The sequence below is a fragment of the Nipponia nippon genome, unplaced genomic scaffold (assembly GCF_047370975.1).
Source record: "Nipponia nippon isolate SJK-2023a ecotype South Korea unplaced genomic scaffold, ASM4737097v1 scaffold_16, whole genome shotgun sequence".
NCBI classification, from domain to species: Eukaryota; Metazoa; Chordata; class Aves; order Pelecaniformes; family Threskiornithidae; genus Nipponia; species Nipponia nippon.
The window spans coordinates 13,097,625-13,117,624 of NW_028262332.1; the positions used below are offsets into that span (position 1 = coordinate 13,097,625).

Below are 20,000 nucleotides of genomic sequence, written 5' to 3' on the forward strand. Positions count from 1 at the left end.
TTCCATATTGCAGAAAACTAGTGGTTACTTTGGGGTCTATGACATTATAGAAGCAGGTTTGTCATGAAGGCCATCTTTGCCTTCTGCAACAAATAATGTTAGAAGGATACCTTCTGGACCCTTTCTCACAATTTATTTCCTGATTTGCAGGACAGCTATTCATAACATCTGTTTGTGTCAGAGAGCTATAGTATGATGTGTTGGTTTTGTACAGTAAAGAGGTGTTACCTTGGACCCCGAGTAAGAGAGGGAACATCTGCAATGACATATGTAGCAGGCACTCCCAGTGTTGCTAGTCACTAAGACATGGACTTTACAGAAACAGGTAATCCATTTACAGCCCAAAGAGAGGTGATGTGGAAAATTGTATATAGTTAGAGGGATAAAAATCATTCATTGCATCCATACCTGACCTGGACTTGATAAATTCTGTGGTAGTGGGAAGTGAAGAAGTATATATGGACAGTAAAGAAAATAGGGCCCTGAAACAGTATTCTACAAATACTGAGATTTAGTTGGAGTTTCAATCCAGTCAGTTTTTATTTTATATGAATTAGTTTGCTTCAGCCATTGTAGAAATGTTGATATAATGTCTAAATGTAAGTACAGCCGTTTTACTTGAGCTAGTGAGATCTGATAGCAGCACGAGTTAGAAGTTAGACAGGAATAAAAATGCATGCATTGTGAATAAGTAAAGGAATAAATTTTGGAACAATATTTCAGCTATTATACCTGCTTCTGGAAAATACTCTCTTAACTTGTCTATGGCAGATTTTTTTCAGAAATGTATACAAGCTAGAAATACAAAATATAAGAAGATAAAAATGCAAAAAAGCGTATTAAATCAACAAAGAATTATTCCCTAAAATACATTTCTCAGGTTTATCCACCGTCAAGTAATTCTAATGCTTGCATTCATTCTTCCTTTTCTGGAATCTTCTACTGCTTTTATCAGAAAACTAGAATTGGCAAGAATACACATAAGCACAGACAAGGCAATTCCATTTAATCGAAGAAGATGCACCTGCCAGTTTGAAGTGCTGTTCTTGCATAGGTGGTGTTGCTGTGTATATCACTTTCACCAATGTGTGTTTATATGACACCGTCATACTTGTTCATAGACAGAATAGTGTTCCTTTCACAACTGAATGGTAGATCATACATATGTCCTTTTCCTTGTGTTCATTATTAGACGTGATTTAGTTGTCTCTGGTAAACTTCACTGGCCCTTACATTTATAAGAATATCAGGGCTGTGATCACATGGCAATGAAGAGAGGTTAGAAGCAGATAATTCTAACAGATCATCACCTACCAGTCAATCTTTGGTTGTTATGTTCTTAGTGGCTGTTTACGTTTCTAACTTAGCCTGTACTTGGGTGCTTTCAGTTGTAGCACTTTCTCAGAGTTGTATGTGGGAAGCTCTATGTTTGTCCTGGGAAAGGAAAAAATATTTTAATCACTGTACAATAAATGATTTGGCATTGTATATAACAATAGTTTTCCTAATTTTTTTTCCCAATTAGCCAAGGTAATTTCCTACATTCTTTTTTGATAGCTGAAGTTTATTTTAAGATAAAATTACATTTGTGGGAGCTCTTATTGCCAAAATTTTAAGCCATAAGTTTCCAGATATCCAGATAATTTCTGTAATTTACCAGAATAAAATATAAATTTGCCTGTTTTCCCTTCGACTTTGGCCCTCAATATTTATTCTGTTTTGGTTTATTTTTTTCATGCCTAAGCCCCCAGAATAGAATCTTTTGTTGATTTTCTGTTTTTCAAAGATGCTGGTTCCTATTTGATATCTAGGTCTGGAAAATACATATTATAGAGTCAAGTGTCAGATTATATGTAAGGCAGTGCAGGAAAAATATATTTAGAGCTAAATTATATTGCTTACTTCTTGTCCTTATTTGTCTGCTCAAATACATATGGCAATGTTTTGTCTCTCCAGCCCAACAGGGGCCTGCAGCTGCACATTAGGTAGTTCCACAGGAGTCATTACCATGGAAGGGCCATTAAGAAGAAAAACATTGCTCAAAGAAGGCAAGAAACCTACTGTAAGTGATTCTAATTCTAATTCTTCCTGTGATTCTAATTCAGCAGTGGCTGTTTTAATTTCCAGGATTGGATTAAACCAGCAGCTTGATACCACACAAAACAATGTTCCTTGTTATTATCAATTGTAAAATCATTTTCTGTTCAAAGTTTGAACTGGGTTATAACAAGGTTGTAACCTTTGTATGTCATTTGATCTACAGCAGTTCTGCTTCTCCCTGCATTTGCAAGTAATGTTTCTAGGTTGTGACAGCAGAGCAAGAGTAAAGCAGCTCTATAAATCAGCATGCATTTCTGTGAGGGCAAAAATTTAGTATTGTGGTGAAATGGGAACGCTGCAGGACATCCACCCATAGCACTGATGTCACAGTAATTCATACTTAACCTAAATTCACAGGTTTCACATTATTCTGGTCCTACGCATTTGGTAATTTTTTGTTTTCTGTAGAGTTCATTGATATTTTTATGTGCAGCCCTACTGTTCAGTGCTAAAAGATTTGAAGAACTACAGAGATGTCATCTCAATAAATTTTATTGATCAAATGCAGAAGCCTAAGATCTGTCCAGTAGAAGGCAGCATGCTATTTTGCTGTGAAGCAGTCAGTCCTGATGTTTTTATGAGATACCCAAGTAAGATGGATTGTGTTCACAGCCATCCATCCAAATTTAGGTAGCTGGGCTGATTTACACCAGGAGACAGTCTTTATCTAACTCTCCATTCCTTGCTTCTGAAATCAGCTTTGGTAGCACTGGGAGTTGCTTATGAATAGATTTTTTAAATGTTGCAGATATGCAGAATTTTTTTCCTAATTTTTTTTCCTTTCTGATTCAGCTCTCCTCATGGACTAGATACTGGGTTATGCTTTCAGGATCAACTCTTCTTTACTTTGGAGCAAAATCTTTAAGAGGCACTGAAAGAAAACATGTAAGCTTTAAATTTGTTCTAAAAACAAAAATAACGTATTCATAGGCAGATCTGGAAGGGTGTTTGAAGTGTACTTACTGTTCCAGGCTAAGCCATATGTCTGCACAACTTTTACAGTCAAAAGTTTATCCCTAGTACAGTCTCAGCTGTGACTGACTTGTATGTCTCTTCCAGTATAAATCTACACCTGGGAAAAAAGTCTCCATTGTGGGCTGGATGGTGGCACTGCCTGACGACCCTGAGCATCCTGATATTTTCCAGCTAAATAACCCTGACAAAGGTAGGTGTTGCAGGATGGACGTTGTCTGCATTATATTTCTGTGACAGGAAGTAGATTAATCTCTATTAATGAGTTTGTAGATTACAGAACTTGCAGTGGCACTCGTGAAAGACTGAAGAGGGAGATTTTCAATCTAGAATTTTCAAGGGAGGGTACAAATGAAATTGAACATATTTCTACAATATGCTGTGGTGCTTCTGTGGTGCCTACAGAGGTGTTGCTGTATCTTGACAGTTACTGTAAGTTTTGCAGGAATTGCCCAACCAATATGGGATTGCTGCCTGTCCATGTGTCCGCATACCCTGATCTCCAAATTTCCGAATAGCTTTCTTAAAATTGGTCAGTATCAAATCTTGACTTACTCTGAGGCCAATCAACATATTATGAAAATTCTTCAAGCATCAAACCATTTACCAAAAAAAGCCTTTTAAGTAATTATTAATTACTTTTTCATAATTAATTTTGAAGTGCCATAACTCTTCTGCCTTGATTAAACTTCAGAAACCTCAAAAGATCAGAAAGCCCCTGGAGTTATTTTGCATTTTGAGTGGTTACAGAAAGATTTTTGAGGCTTCCTTCACTTTCCATGTTTTCAACTTCGGTGCTGGACATGGATTTGCATCTAGTGTGTGAAGTGCATCTCTTGGGTGTTGAGTAAAACGCACAAAGTATTTGATTGCAAGAAACAATTTACAAAATAACGAGGCATTGAAGAAACTCATAATAGGACATTGAAGAAAACTAAGTTCACAAGTACCAAAAACCTTCATAAGAAGTTTGGCAGTAACCACAACAGTCTTAATGAGAAGAAAGCCAGAAGTAAATTAGATGTGACCTAAGTGGTCTTTTCTGTGGCTGTAATTTGGCCTCTCTGCCTTTACAATCCTCTTAGCTTTGCGGGCCACGTATGTTCTCATACTCCCTTCATCCAAGGATTGTTGGACAACATGCCTCATGTGGTCTCTATTATGTGAGCAACATCCTGTTTGAGGATTTGAGGTGCAAATTAATTTAACAGTTTACTTCAGGACTTTGGCTTCTGCACAGAAATTAGAATACCTTGAAACTACGTGTCCATCTGCAAATTTAGTGCCTTCAATTTTCTTATTTTTATAGGCAATGTTTACAAGTTCCAGACTGGTTCAAGGTTTCATGCAATATTATGGCATAAGCATTTGGATGATGCATGCAAAAGCAACAAGCCTCAGGTAAGGTTGTGAAACCTATTTCTACTCACTTTCATATTTTCCAGAAAATCCTTACTAGAAAAGATACCTCTTTTCAGTCTGTGTGCACACGCAGTCCTGTGAAGACAGACATAATTCCTTATTTTGTACATTGATCCAGTCTTTCAATAGGAGGAATGAATATTATTTAAAACTACAGAATTCCCACCAAATCAGGATTTTTGCAGGTCTAGCTATAGCTTTGGTTAGCTTAACAGCATATAACCTGTACACTCACTGCTTCAAGTGAGGTAACCCTATCTCTACTGCAGAAGGGGCTTTCTCATGGACAAAGAAAGCAAACAGGCTAGCATTTACTCCAGTGACTGGGTCTATAAGTGACATTGAAGAGAGTGTCCTATAAAATGCTATGTTTGTCCTTTATACAGCAGCCTCATTCTTCTCTTGAGGAAAATGTTCATTCTTAAAAGGATTTCCAAAGGTTATATTACGAGGATGCTGATTCATATGGGACCTAAAACAGGATGCAGCTTGAGAATCTTCTTTGCACACACACATACCCCCACCATGCATACTGGTGACTTCTTAGTATACTTTGACTGGATTTGGTCCATGAATAGAAAAATTATTTGAGTCTTTATCTTCCTTTCAGTTATGGGGTTAGCCCTCTTTTGGGCCTGTTTGGGACTGATTACACTTTTCACATTGGATAATAAATGATTAGCCCACTCTATTTTGTAACCTTGCGGTTTCCCAATGCCCTAATAGGCTCAGGAGCATTATACTGCCGAAAAATTTACCTTCTCTTCCAGGTACCTGCTAATCTAATGTCATTCGAATAATTTGCTGTCCTACTTGGTGCGACTTCAAGTGCCAAACTGAAGAAACAGGCTATTGTTCTCTAAGGAGGAAGGGGAGAATGGTTTTCCTGACATGAGCCAGCCACAAATATTTCAGCACTTTCCTATGTAACTTGGAAGTGATTCTGACACAGCTTTTAAAAGCAGAAAGTGAATGTTGTCCTTAGGACCAGACATAGTCTCATGCACTGAGTGAAAGCAGACAAGTTAGATGGACAGAAGATTAATCCTGACTCCTACAGGATCTAGAGCCCTCAACTTTTTGTGGTCAGAGACTGCCATGAACTGATGTTTGACCACGAACTGAGCATCGTATCTTCTGCCTATTCTTTTTTAAACGGTTCTTTTTATTGTTAAGCTGCTTTGTGTGACTGAAGAATATTTGGCCCATGTTGGGTTTCAATTCTTTCTAATGCACAGAATGATTGACAGTGTTAACTTGCTGCAAAGTGTCAATTAGAATAGAAAATTGTGGAACAACATTTTTATAATCTAAGTGCACTGAGTTGCTTGGCAATGTGGCTGCCTCAGATTTTGTATCAAATCTCTGGACAATTCTGCTGTTCACATTTGAACTATTTGGGAAAAATGTATTTTGGCACAAGACAGTTAGTTTTCTTTTCATTCAGTTATGTTACTCAGGAATGCCTTGACAATGGATTTAAGGCTGTTTAAATTTATGTTGTGCTAAAGGTTGTCTTTCATTCTCTTACTAGTGGCATAGTTGCTTACAAGTTTGTTTTTTTCCTTCAGTCTGAATGTTGCTTGTCTTAAATCCCTTGGTACAGGGAAGCAGGTAATCAGGTGTTATGTATCACATGGCCCTGGCTCCTCAGAATGATTCCATATCATTGTTTCTGTTCTGTCTTTCTGTGGATGACTCAGCTCCGCTCAATTCCAGTACATGATCCACCTTTATGACATATAGTAAGTGGCTCATGGTACTGCTATTATGAAATCATGATGGCAATGAAAGCTAGGCAAGACTGAAAAAAAAAAAAAGAACGTAACTGAGAACTCTCTCTACATACAGGATACATAGCTGTATCCTGCTATGCCCTAGCGCTTCTGTGGCCAGAGTTTTTTTCTGTTCCCATGCTAAGTTCAGCACTTTTTTGCCATATGGCATCAGTATTCAGACTTAATCAATCACTGGAAAACCGCTTCTGAGTTTCCTAAGATTGCACAGAGGAGAAATTTGCAAGAAAACCTCTAGCTTACAAACCATGAAAAAAATGGAAGTCAGTTTAATTGAACAGAACCTGTATTAGAACAAGCTCCCTGGCATTAGGAGTATTTATTCTGTGGACTTGCCTGATTTTCTAAATTTTGATTTTGAAACTTCTCTAACAACAACAACAAAAAAAACCCTGCTTTGTTAAATGTAGGTCAACTGTAACTTTTGTGTTATTTTAAGTGCTTGTGTTACAATCCTGAGAATGAAGCCTAATATATACCAGCTTTTCAAGAAAAACAGATCCTGACGACAATGGCATTTAGATCTTGGGACATGTGAAAATGTATGTAAAGTTGACAAAGTTTCTTTGATAGCTCAGGAGTTGTGTGAAAAGAGTGGTAATGCAAAATATATTTATACCTATTTTTCTTCTTTTTTGCTAAATTAAGACAACTTTGAACTAGGAAAAACATCAGTATCTGCAAGGGCAGAGCATCCAATGCCACTAGAGACAGTGTAGAAGCTTTTGAATGTGGTAAAATCCTTTCACCAGTAAGTGACTTCAGACTGTTAAAATATAATAATATAATCTGAATTATTCTGCACCTGTGGACTTTTGTGATTAGTTATCAATGAGATTATTCATGAAGATGCAAGTGTTACGTGGACTGTCATTTTAATGAATGTGCCACCTATGACCATGTGTATTGTGTGTTATTAGCATTCATAGGGTTTGAACTATGTGCAGAACGGTGACCGAAATGATGACACCGTAACCAAAACAGAACTGTTCAAGTCAAGAGGTTTTTTTAAAGTTACTTTATTAGTAGCCCTTTCCCCTTAAAAGGGAATAACCTGATCTGTCTTAAATATAAGCTAAATTAAAATGGAACATTTATTGGCATGATATGTACATACATTAGAAGCATGTAAATACCTACTCATTTCCAATGTGATGTAGTGAAAGTGAATACCAGTGAGGACTCATGACATTTTTCCCAGCATATTGCAATTGAGATAAACTAATGGATGTTGTAACAACTTTCAGTTATGTGTAACAAGCCTCCCTTGGAAAGAACAATAACTGCTGATTGATACAGTAGCAATACAATGAGCCTGTACACACTCAGAATTTAATAGCTTTTAGAATTTAAGGGTCTCTGAAGTGTTACGTGTGTTATTGTATGTACAAGAGGTAGTGTGTTCTAGCTTTCAAAAATACACTTTTATTCAAAATTATGAGCCACAGAGCCTGTTGGAGAAGTTACAAAAGGGTCCGTTTTCACTTGCTTGTAAAACAGATTCCCAACTAGAAAGGAAGCATCTTTGCCAGAAACCATGATGGGCCCCAAAACAGTGTGGCATGAATGAAAGGCAATATTTATGAATTATTCTTATACCCAGTCATTTGTCACTGACAGAAGATGAATCTGGAGAAATTAAACCCTTCAATCCTGCTCAGTCCTCAAACTCAAACCCTACTCAAAACCTTGGAATTTGGAAATATGTCAAAAGTAACTTGAATTCCCGCACACTACTATCTATCATTTGAATGTAAAAGGCATTATATAGATGAAAGATGAACATAGCAAATAATAGTTTTACACAGCAGTCAGGTAAACATCTTTTCAGTATAGCACAATTGTGAAATTGCTGCACAATATAAAAAAATTCAGAATGATGGCAGTGTAAGAATACTATTAAAATATCTTAAACCAATTTTAAATGGGTTTTTAAGTATTAAACAGTTTGTAGCTGCTGATTTGAGTTTTTACGCTGTCATTTGGTACCATTTGCCGTCATCTGGTACTTCTAATGTGAATTGAAAGCTGGTATTGAAATGCAACATATTGCATATCAGTACTGATTAATAAAGCATTTTCACAAAAATATCACAAACCATACAAGTAGTTTTCATCCATCAGAGAATAACTGCGATGGTTGTGTAAAATAAACGTCTCACAATTACTATTTTCAGAATTGTGAAGATATAAGATGTATGTAGGCAATATTATTAATTTATTAATGTGCAATTTTGATGTAATTCAGTGCCAAAATGCATGTTTTTCCAAATAGCACTAAAATGAGGCAGAGAAAGTAGTTTTCAAATTGCAACTTACTTGTCACATTATAATGTAAACCAATTTCAACATTTTGGTTTGGTTTGTGTGAAAACTGTTGCACTATTTTTGGCTGTATTTTCCAGCAGTCCACTGCATGCCATTTGTGTAAGGATTCTTTCTATAATTCTTGTGAACTGTCTCACCCATAATAACCCTGGCGTTGGAATCTAGGTTTTTGGCAAAGTGTTTTGTTACCTCAGTCTTGTATCAAGTTGCTGTATTTTTCGGTTTGTTACATTGATGATTGTTTCACTAATTAAATACTTTAATGTAAAAAAAAAGTTTGTTTACTTCAACAGCAATTGCATTTGGTTGTAAGTTTAAAAATGTGCAGAGTATGTACGCTGTTAACAATAAAATGTTCTGAAAAAGAATAGTAGAGGTATAGAAGGAACATTTTAGCTCAAAAGCAGCAAGCATGTTTTATTAGTGAATGAATGGTAATCCAGTTGAACAGACTTTATAGTGTGTAGCCAGTTAATAGTATAAATGCAACAGAATCCAAATTTCTAACAGAAAATTGAAAAACGCTCCGAATTTGCAGTTCTTTCAAGTGGGATTTGGAAAGTCCAAAGAAGTAGAGACAAACCTATCCTATTGTTTTCCTAAGAAATGTATTTTATCACTGCCAAACTTGCATGTTGACTTGGATAGCAAGGTAAATTTCTTTGCACTTACAATTAAAGTTTATTTACACACTTGGATTCTCAACTCCACCCACTGAAATCAACAGGAAAAAATATTTCATCCACTAATAAAATGATCTGCCCTGCATCACACAGTATATCAATGTAGACATGTAATAGTATCTTCTTGCTATTAAAATCTGAAATTTCCTTTCTGATTTCAGTCATGAAATCAAGGTTCAGTCAGATCCTTGAAACGCTGACATGGATAGCCTAGCGATCAGATGTTCAGTAGAACTTTCTCTTGGAAAAGATCAACATGGAAATGTTAACCAGTGTCCATCTTCTTTGATAACTTCTTACATGTATCATATTTCGAAGAAAGATATGTAAGAAATCAGAAAAGGAAGACAAGAGACCAGCATGGATGAGTCAAGACCTGCTGGTCTAACTGAAGGGCAAGAAGGAAATGCATAGGCAGTGGAAGCAGGGACAGGTATCCTGGGAAGAGTATCGGGACGCTGCCCGGTTATGTAGGGATAGGGTCAGGAAGGCCAAGGCGCAGCTGGAGCTGAACTTGGCAAGGGACACAAAGAATAACAAGAAGGGCTTCTATAGGTATGTCAGCCAGAAAAGGAAGGTCAAAAAAAGTGTACTCCCCAATGAACACAACTGGCAAACTGGCAACAATGGACAAGGAGAAGGCTGAGGTACTCAGCAACTTCTTTGCCTCAGTCTTCACTGGCAGCCTCTCTTCCCACACCTCTCAAGTGGATGGACCTCAAGGCAGGGACTGGGGGAGCAAAGTCTCTCCCACTGTAAGAGAAGATCAGGTTCGAGACCACCCGAGGAACCTGAACATACATAAGTCTATGGGATGCAATGAGATGCAGCTCAGAGTCCTGAGGGTATTGGCTGATGTAGTTGCCACACCACTCTCCATGATATTTGAAAAGTCATGGCAGTCAGGTGAAGTCCCCACAGACTGGAAAAAGGGAAACATTGCACCCATTTTTAAAAAGGGTAGAAAGGAGTACCCTGAGAACTACCGATCTGTCAGCCTCACCACTGCCTGGGAAGACCGTGGAACAGATCCTCCTAGAAGTTATGTGGAGGCACATGGAGGACAGGGAGGCGGTTTGAGACAGCCAGCATGGCTTCACCAAGAGCAAGTCTTGCCTTATCAACCTAGTGGCCTTCTGTGATGGAGTGACTACATCAATGGACAAGGGAAGAGCTACGGATGTAATCTATCTGGACTTCCATAAGGCCTTTGACACAGTCCTCCGCAATATCCTTCTCTCTAAATTGGAGAGATCTGGATTTGATGGATGGTCTGTTCGGTGGATAAGGAATTGGCTGGATGGTTGCATCCAGAGAGTAGTGGTCAGCGGCTTAATGTCCAGATGGAGATCAGTGACAAGTGGTGTCCCTCAGGGGTCCGTATTGGGACCAGTACTGCTTAATATCTTCATCAGTGCCATAGATAGTGAGATCGAGCACGCCCTCAGCAGATTTGCAGACACCACCAAGCTGAGTGGTGTGGTCGACATGCCTGAGGGACAGGATACCATTCAAAGGGACCTGGACAAGCTCGAGGAGTGGGCCCATGTGAACCTCATGAGGTTCAATAAGGCCAAGTGCAAGGTCCTGCATCTGGGTGTGGGCAACCCCCAGTATCAATACAGACTGGAGGATGAAGGGATTGAGAGCAGCCCTGTAGAGATGGACTTGGGGGTACTGGTGAATGAAAAGCTGGACGTGAGCCAGCAGTGTGCGCTCACAGCCCAGAAAGCCAAGCGTATCCTGGGCTGCATCAAAAGAAGTGTGGCCAGCAGGTCAAGAGAGGTGATTCTCCCCCTCTGCTCCGCTCTGGTGAGACCCCACCTGGAATACTGCATCCAGCTCTGGATTCCTCAGCACAGGAAAGACATGGACCTGTGGGAGCAGGTCCAGAGGAGGCCACAAAAATGGTCAGAGGGCTGGAACACCTCTCCTATGAGGAAAGGCTGAGAGAGTTGGGGTTGTTCAGCCTGGAGAAAAGAAGGCTCTGGGAAGACCTTATTGCAGCCTTCCAATACTTAAAGGGGGCTTATAAGACAGATGGGGACAGACTTTTTAATAGGGCCTGTAGTGATAGGACAAGGGGTGATGGTTTTGAACTAAAAGAGGGTAGATTCGGACTAGGTATAAGGAAGACATTTTTTACAATGAGGGTGGTGAAACACTGGCACAGGTCGCCCAGAGAAGTGGTAGGTGCCCCATCCCTGGAAACACTCAAGGTCAGGTTAGACGGGCCTCTGAGCAACCTGATCTAGTTGAAGATGTCCCTGCTCATTGCAGGGGGGTTGGACTAGATGACCTTTTAAGGTCATCTTTTTAAGGACCCTTCCAACCCAAACCATTCTATGATTCTGTGATTCCCCATTCAAGGTAAATAAGCTCCACATTATCTCTGGCAAAGAAGGTGCTTTAATTTCTGCAGAAATATAATTTCGTGAGCAGTTGCCTGAGAGATGTTATGTTAAATGTTACCTAATGTGAAGGTAGAGCAAAACAAGCTCATATAAAATGGCTACTTTTAGAGCTGAAAAAGAAAGCACATATCTCTTTCCTGGAAGGGACTCCTTTTCCTGTTATCCCTGAGAAACAGGAAGACTGTTTCAAGACTTCATTACTTTGTAGTTTTGGAAATCACTTGGATCTATACAATTTTCCTCCAGGGTCATGTCCAGTGTTTCAATGTAAATATTTTATAAAGGAACATCAGTAAGTGTCTGTCTACCAAATGGTTCTTTTCACTGATAGCGTCAGTTTAAATGGGAAAATTGATTGGAATTCCTCTCCTCCCCCTAGGCAACGGGATAGGAAATAAACAAAAGTGAGCACATTAGGAAGGAAAAGCAACAATCACTATATTCCAGATTGCCATTATTATTGTTACAGAGGCAAATTGCAGGGGAGAAATAGGAATACTTTTTGCATTACAGTATTTTACTGTAAGGTAACATGCTTTTGTGATAAACACCCAAAGATGAGTACTGAAGAGTTCATTAAATGCTCATTATGTCCAAGCCTCTTGTTTTGTAACCAGGGAGAGAAAAACCAGAATGAAATCTTTAATAAGTTTGTTCCTACTTTAGATGTCAGGCTGTGATAGATGTGTAAGTGATGGCACTGGTAAATTGCATTAATTTTTCTTCTGAAATCGGTAATAGTTGTTGTGGTATTTCCATAGCTGTGATATATTGCTATGAACATTTGTTTATCAAATTCTGAAAATATACCAGACCTTTCCTTAGGGGGAGTGTAAAGAAAAAAGGAAAGAAGTCAAAGTTTACATGTCTCAGTAGACCTCAGATGTGAGAGCAAGTCAGCTAAGCATATTAGGAAGGATGAAAACACCCATTTTGCGTCAACTAAAATACAGTTGTGCATAAGAAAGTGCAGATAGTAATGAATTGGAGAAAGTATCCTTTATATTTCTGGACTTTGTCTGTAGCCATGCTCTTACTGCCAGTACTCGGCTTTACAGCTTTAAGGAAGAGTAGATTGTGTTCCAAGTGATAACTTGCTTCAGATGATTCATGCTCTGGGTTTGCAAGCATGATGTAACTGAATATAAATCAAATAAGGAAGGTCAGAAAACAAATAGATTTTTTCTAGTGTATGCATGGAGAAAAGTCTGTCCAGTTCTGCAGAATAAGAAAGTAAACAACCGGCTAAATAAATTATTTTGCATATGATTTTTTAATTGATACCACTCTCTTAATAAAAGAAATGTAATTTTTCAACACACAGGAACATCCTAGAACTCTGGAAACACTGGAAGTTAGTTACCATTTCTTGTAATAATACAAAACTCTTGATGTGAACCTGTTTGACATGAACACGATGAACAATGTCTTTTAGAGGGCAATGTCATACTCTTTCATGGGGCAAAGAAACAAACATATGGAAAGCAACAGAAGGGGCAACTAGCTGGTACAGAAATGAGTAGGTGAAGATTAAAAAAAAAAACCAAAAAAAACCCACACAAAACCAAACACTTTCCTTTACAGGATGTTCATTGCTGCTTTCAAGTACAGCATACTTAGAAGTCCAACTAGTTCTGTCTGCATTGTTTACTAGTGCAATAGTTTTAATTCTTTCAACAACTGGGAGCAGGAATAGTTCTATTTCACCTACCAGCCTCAAAGAGGGTACGTTTGTAACTGCTGAGGAGACTTGATCTTCAGATCTGAGGGTGAGTGCAGGTGGCAGAGTAAAAGCATGTTTTAGCACAGCTACTGAGCTATGAAAGTTATTCAGTCAGTCATTAAAAACACCATTTTTGCAGCCATTTTTTGGATCACTGTGTGAAGCTGAGCACCTTATATGTTGCATCTGAGAGTTAATACAGTATTGTGTTTCAACCTGGCAGGCAGCTGAACACCACACAGCTGTTTGCTCACTCCCCCCCTGCAGTGGGATGGGGGAGAGAATCAGGAAAAAAAAAAAAAAAAATTAATGGGTTCAGATAAAGACATTTTAATAGGACAGAAAAGGAAGGGAAAGTAATAACAAAAATTATAAAAGAATATACAAAGTAAGTGATGCACAATGAAATTGCTCACCAACCAACCCCCAGCCAGTTCCCAGGCAGCAGTCACCACCCCGGGGCCAACTCCCCCCAGTTTATATACCAAGCACGACGTCATATGGTGTGGAATAGCCCTTTGGCCAGTCTGGGTCAGCTGTCCTGGCTGTGCTCCCTCCCAGCTTCTCACTGGCAGGGCATAACAAGCTGAAAAGTCCTTAACTAGTGTAAGCAAAGCACTACTTAGCATCAAATAAAACATCAGTGTGTTATCAACATTATTCTCCTATTAAATCCAAAACACAGCACTATACCCACTATTAGGAAGAAAATTAACTCTATCCCAGCTGAAACCAGGACAATGGTTTTGCATAGATTGTTTGTTTTCTACGGAAGTATCACACGTACTGAACCCCTCCACGACCCGAGAGAGGTTGATAGGTCCTAGAGCAACACAAACAAGGATCTTCACGTTATAGTTCAGATTTGTCATTAATTTCTTAAGAACTAACGAGATGACAAGGACAGTAATGTAATGTACCATTAAATTCCTCTTTCAGTAATTTTCTGTAATAGTCTCCAGGTAGAAGAGGATACTGGTTGCTCACCTCTAACAAAGTAGGTTGAGCACATTCATACAGTTTGGAATTTGTATCATAGGAACAATGCAGTTGTCTTCCCCCAAGATTACAGGCAGGAGCTTGCTAGTGTTAATAAAAGCCCTGCAGGTAGCAGAGAGATTGTTCTCAGCATAGCATAGCCTGACCTGAGGCTGCCTTTGGCACTGCTCTTGTCTTAATATGAAGCCTGATTCCACGCTCATGCAATCTCTTATGGGCATGCTCCATCTCCAGAGTGCAAAAGACTGTGAATCTAATGGGATAATTACATTCAATTAGCAGTACAATGGGAAATATTAAGATCTAGCAATTCCCAAGCAGTGAATGTGCCGATTAACCGTTAGGGGAAGCATCTGTGGAGCATATGTGGCTATCCAGTTCTTTAGACATCTTTTGAGATCAAGCTGCCTCTGTCTTGCTGCCATGTGCTCTGAGGAGGCAAAGAAAGGGGGAGATCTTTTAATGTCAGAGCTACCAACTTCTGCACCAACTCCTGACTCATGGCTACTGTACAGCAGGAGCACATTTGTTTCAGTCAAATGTTTCACTTTGGAGTGAGGACAACATAGCACGCTGCAACATCATAAAAGGTAGGATACAAAAAAAAGGACTGATGCTAAGGTAGGGTATGTATGACCCAGGGTGAACTCAGATGATTGATAGCTGATTAAGCCAAGGCTGTCAGTTAATACTTAAGATCGCTCTGTAAAACTGAGATCATTCTAATGGTGGTTGAAACCAGCATGCTGATATCTTGCAGTTTCCCCTGCAGCTATGTAAGCTTGCTGAGCATCTGTCTCGGTGATGAATTGTTTTACAACAGATATACCTTCACTGTAACCTGTTAGCTTTATGATATATAGGCAGTCTAGATGAAGGTGTTTGCAAACTGATTTTTTTTTTTCCCCTGAATTCTTCCGTGTCTGAGAGATTGTATTAGTGGTTAGAGAAGACTGGGTTTGGGCTTGTGTGAGTTTTGCTCTATTAAATGCTTATGATTTAATTCATGTCTCTTGAGATTTATTTAATTTTTGCTGTTACTTAGATTTCTGATGGTGGCTGGTTCCCTAGATAGTTTTGTTTCTGTTTAATCTTTACAACGTAGAGAGGCTGGTATTTGTACTTTTTTTTTTTCTTTTCATTTTTCTTTTCCTGACTTTTTTTTTTTTTCTTCTAGAGCTGAAGGTCAAAAAAACAATTTGCTTTTCTCTGTTTCTTTTCCTTACCATTCAAGGAGTGTTATGCTGCATAGATTGAGCTTTATTATTGGACGAGGATTTTTTACCCAAAATTCTGGTGCAAAAGTACGGCAAAGTGGTAGCACAGTTCTTGACTTACTAAATCTTGAGAACCTGATAAGTTTTCAGCTGGTGATAACTACATGTGGAAGATCACAGAAATCCTGTTCTGGTTCTTCAAAAAAAAGTTCAGGAAGTCCTGTACCCATTCTTAGAACATGGACAACAACAGTGTCTGGGTGAAAAGCAATCTTGGTGGTATCTGATAGCCCATCTTCTTTAGTGACTGGGCTCAGCTGCCCTCTAAGACACAGCAAGAAATCCTGTACTTGCTATTAGGCACTATTCAAACTGCAAAATAATTCTGTCCTGTCCTGTTGTCTGGTGCCCATCTGAAGCTTTGCAGGAGACTGAAGAGGTTTTTTTCATAATTTATCTTTGCTACATAAATTATTAATGAAAGTGTATCTTAATCTCAAAGGTATATTGCGGTCAAGCGTTCTGCAAATTTTTTTAATGGTAGCAGGAGTTGTAGATAATGCATTTCAAGGTGGTTCAGGTGTTATATCAAAAAACTATTGGACAAAACCAAACCAGAAACAGCAAGGCAAAATGAGTGGCGAGGCAAGAATGTACCGTAAAAGCAAAGCATTTGTGGATATGTGCATGGCTTTTAGTCAGCTCTCTTTGCTTGACCTTTCTATTCTTTAGCATTCATATACCCACTCATATTTAAAAGTGTAAGGAACATATGTATACTGAGAGACAAGAATGTGGTCTGTAGCAAGCTTATGCTGTGCAGATTACAATTCCAATATCCATATATATTCTCTAGTTACACACATCCACACTGAGTCTTAACACACCGTAGGTTAAGGTTACTTTGCAGTGTCTTGTATATTTTGCAGTTTATAACAGGACTTTAAACTGCTGGTTGCAATTGTTTTAAGTCTCTAGAATGGTGGCCTGCTAAAGCAATATGTTTGGGGGTTTTTTGCCTGTATATATTTATGGAAAGGGGGAGGTGATGTGGGGCATACACGGACAGTGAACACAATTCAGACTTGGGCTTACGCCCAACTGCCAACCTTGGCATGCACAATGAGGGGCATAGGCCTCCATCAGCCCTAAAGAGATCACCAAGTGATGATTATGCCTGAGTTTAAAACTTTTCTAAATTTGCTGAATTTTTGAACTGAGAAAAGGGGGAATGAGAGAAGAAAGGGCCTTAAGGCGTTTTTTTTGTTGTTATTGTTGTTTTTATTTTTCTCCTCCACATGTTATTTTGTAAATCTTTCTCATGAGCAAATTTCTTTGCCTATGCTTTAAGGTAAATGGGTCAAGTGATTCCTTTGTGTCTTTAAGTGAACCCTTTAGTCTCCGTTCTTACCTGTCACTGAAGTTCATTGTTTCTCTCTTACCTTTTACTAGGCAGAATAAACAGAAATTCTCAGTGAGCTTTCCGTTTCCACAGAAACACTGGAAACTTGTCAATGTATTTCAGGATGTTTGTTAACGTGTTCAAACATTCCCTTCTCTCTAGTTCATTAACGATTAATGTAGCCACCAAGGAAAGCTGTGTCAGGAAAGAGGGACATATTGGTACAAAGTCCAATTGACAACAGCCTGGTTCCTCCTGCTGGTTATTTACGCAAAGTCACAAAGGATTAGACTGAGAGACACGCCTCTTGCTGACTCCCACTTTTCCTTCAGCTTAGCGATTTCCTGACATCACGATAGGGGCCAGGAGAAGAGAGATTTCACTGAAGAAACTGGAAGTCAAAGGTAAGTATAGAAGTTTGGAGTCACCTGCATCTATGAGGTGACACAGTTCCTTTAGAAAAGGAAGACTCCAGGCATGAGCACAAGTGCTTTGGAAAACCCATAGTGCCCAGGGCAAACTGATGCAGCTATTGTGTTGTGGTACAGTTCTATGAAAGTAAATGTGAAGTCTTAAAGACGAAAGGCTCTCTTTCTAATAATTTTTTGCTTTGTCACGGTGTTGGTGGTTTGGTGTGTTTTTTTAAGTAAAACTGGTCTATATGATGAGCATATATGTTGAGTTCTTGTACCTTAGCTAAAAAGGAAGTACCTTTCTAAAGCATTCTGTCAGGGCCCTGTGGGTACAAATTGCCCTAATGGCCCTGACCAGCCCCACCTGGGCCCCCCACCCATGGGCCCAGAAGCCTATTCAAGCTCGGCTCTGGGCCCTCAGCCCCTGCCTGGGCTATGCTGTAGGAGGCTCAGGCCCATGCCCCATAGACCCTGTGGATCCAGCCAGAGGCTGCCTTCCTGGCTTGGACTTGGCATTGGTCCTGCCTTGTCCCCGTGGACCTGCCCAGCAGCCACTGGACCTGACCTGTGGGTTGGATTCCCAGCTTGGCCTCAGACCTGTCTTATCCCATGGACTTGCCGGGTGGTCTGGATGGGGGGGGTGAACCTGGCTGTGGTCCTGAGCATGGCCAGCCCTGCTTGCCTTACGTGGGTACCGAGGGACTGGGCCCTGGCTGCTGAGGCCCCTACCCAGCCAGCTGTCTTCTCCCCCTCAGGTCCCAGCTGCTTGTTGCTTCGAGAGCTGCCAGCCCTCACTGCTCTCTGACACATTCTGTGTGATTGTTTCTACACTGAGAAATGGAGGCATCCACAGCTGCTCTGAATGCTAGGCCCAGTTTATGCCTTTTCTGAAGGATTAAAAAAAAAAAAAAAAAAAAGAGGAGGAGGGAAGGAGAAATGTGTGTTTCCGCCTAGCAAAAATACTAAACATTTCTAAAGCTGCAGAGTGGCATAGGAGGATTTTGCAAGAACAGATGTGTGGGGAGATAGGATGAGGAAAGAGTGGGCTGTTGTTATGTACAGGAAGAGAAAACAATGACAGAATGGTGATAAGCGGTTGCTTAACTGTCTGAAACAGGTTGTTTAGCAAGAAAAGTCACACTTTTTTGTTTCAATAAAAGGAAAAAAACCCCACAAAACAGAAAAAGATGAGAATGAAGCTGCTGCCAGGCTGTGTTTCTTCATTCATTTTGATAATTCTGTACAATACAAATATAAACTAATTTCACTTCTGTTTCTGCCAAGGTTTCCTCTCTAGTTCATATGTATTGGTTGCAGTCACCAAAGAAGAAAGTGCCACTAGTGTTATAAATTCCGTTGTCCCTATTACCTAAAGAACTTTTAGTACAATTAAATAAAACTCACAAGAAGTGCAAGATAGTATAACACACAACAGAGTGGATAAGATAGTGCCAAGTATTTAATTTCCTTTTGAATTATGGAAATGCAAATTATTAGTGTAAGGAAATTACTAAAATTTGATGATTATTAAAACACAGTTGGCAGTCAAATTTAACTGACAAAATTCTGTCAGCTCTGCTGGCCAAAGGTGGCTCCTAAGCACTCTTACACACTTGATCAATAGTTACAGGACAGTTACTGCGGCATTTCTTATTTTATCAGCAAGGGAGAGTTATCTCCCTTACATGGTCATTCTATTTCTGGTGTTCCTGGTCCCAGACAGCTTAACCCGTTCAGCAGTTAGGCTGCCTTGCCCTCCATGCCAGAGTGTTCCTTAGTCATGAATTACCATTGCTGAGTAGTTACAATTTGAATTTCCCGTTCAACATACTTCAGCTATAATCAAGCCACCTTTGCAATTTCCCTTTTTCCCTCTAAGACAGCTGAAGATGTGTGTCTTTCCATAGAAATAAAAGTTCTGTAAAACAAAAATTGCAAGCACCACACTCCTATTAAGAGGAAGAGAGAGCTTTTATCTCTAAATAGCTAATACAGCAGGCAAATCCAGTCTGCCCCCCCCAAATAAATTGTTCTATTCTTTTACATGTGTCCCCACCCAGTCTACTCCACCCATTTAAGTTACTGTTTATGTTAACTATTAATACAGCTCCACCAGACAATCAAGTGTTGACTCAAGTTATATCCACCTACTATTTCAGACACCTGCTGTGGTAGATTAAAGGCTGATGTGATTAAATACTAAGTTCTATTTTCTGGTCTCACAACTGTGCGCACAATTGCTTTGTTGATTTTTGTGTCATTATAAAGTGAAAGAGATAATTGTAACAGAGGACGAAGCTTACCCAAAAGCTCCTCTGAAAAACACAGTGGGCTATTTAAAATTAGACTGCTGAAACACAGTTACAGTTGATCTAATGGGAAGTATTTAAATCCTGATCTAGATAAAACTCCAAGAACATACACACAGACACCATAAAATAGAGGAAAATTATCATCTATCATTCTCCCAGTTAACAAATATGACTGTCGAGAGGCTGAGATGGTATTAAACATCAAGTGAATAATGTATC

At 39.3% G+C, this 20,000-nt stretch overlaps 1 protein-coding gene across 12 annotated transcripts in view; it reads left to right on the top strand.

Moving 5' to 3' along the window:
• RALGPS1 (Ral GEF with PH domain and SH3 binding motif 1) overlaps positions 1–8,986 on the top strand; it is a 155,337-nt gene extending 146,351 nt beyond the window's left edge. For 11 of the 12 annotated variants that reach the window (XM_087753222.1, XM_087753216.1, XM_087753221.1 and 8 more), the window contains 5 exons: positions 1,957–2,062; positions 2,893–2,985; positions 3,160–3,265; positions 4,382–4,473; positions 5,265–8,986. In XM_087753222.1, coding sequence (XP_087609348.1) covers positions 1,957–2,062; positions 2,893–2,985; positions 3,160–3,265; positions 4,382–4,473; positions 5,265–5,294 — 427 coding nt within the window. In that variant the 3' untranslated portion in view covers positions 5,295–8,986. The remainder of the gene's footprint in view (positions 1–1,956; positions 2,063–2,892; positions 2,986–3,159; positions 3,266–4,381; positions 4,474–5,264) is intronic. The other variant, XM_087753226.1, reaches the window with a different exon arrangement.
• The last annotated feature ends 11,014 nt before the right edge of the window (positions 8,987–20,000 follow it).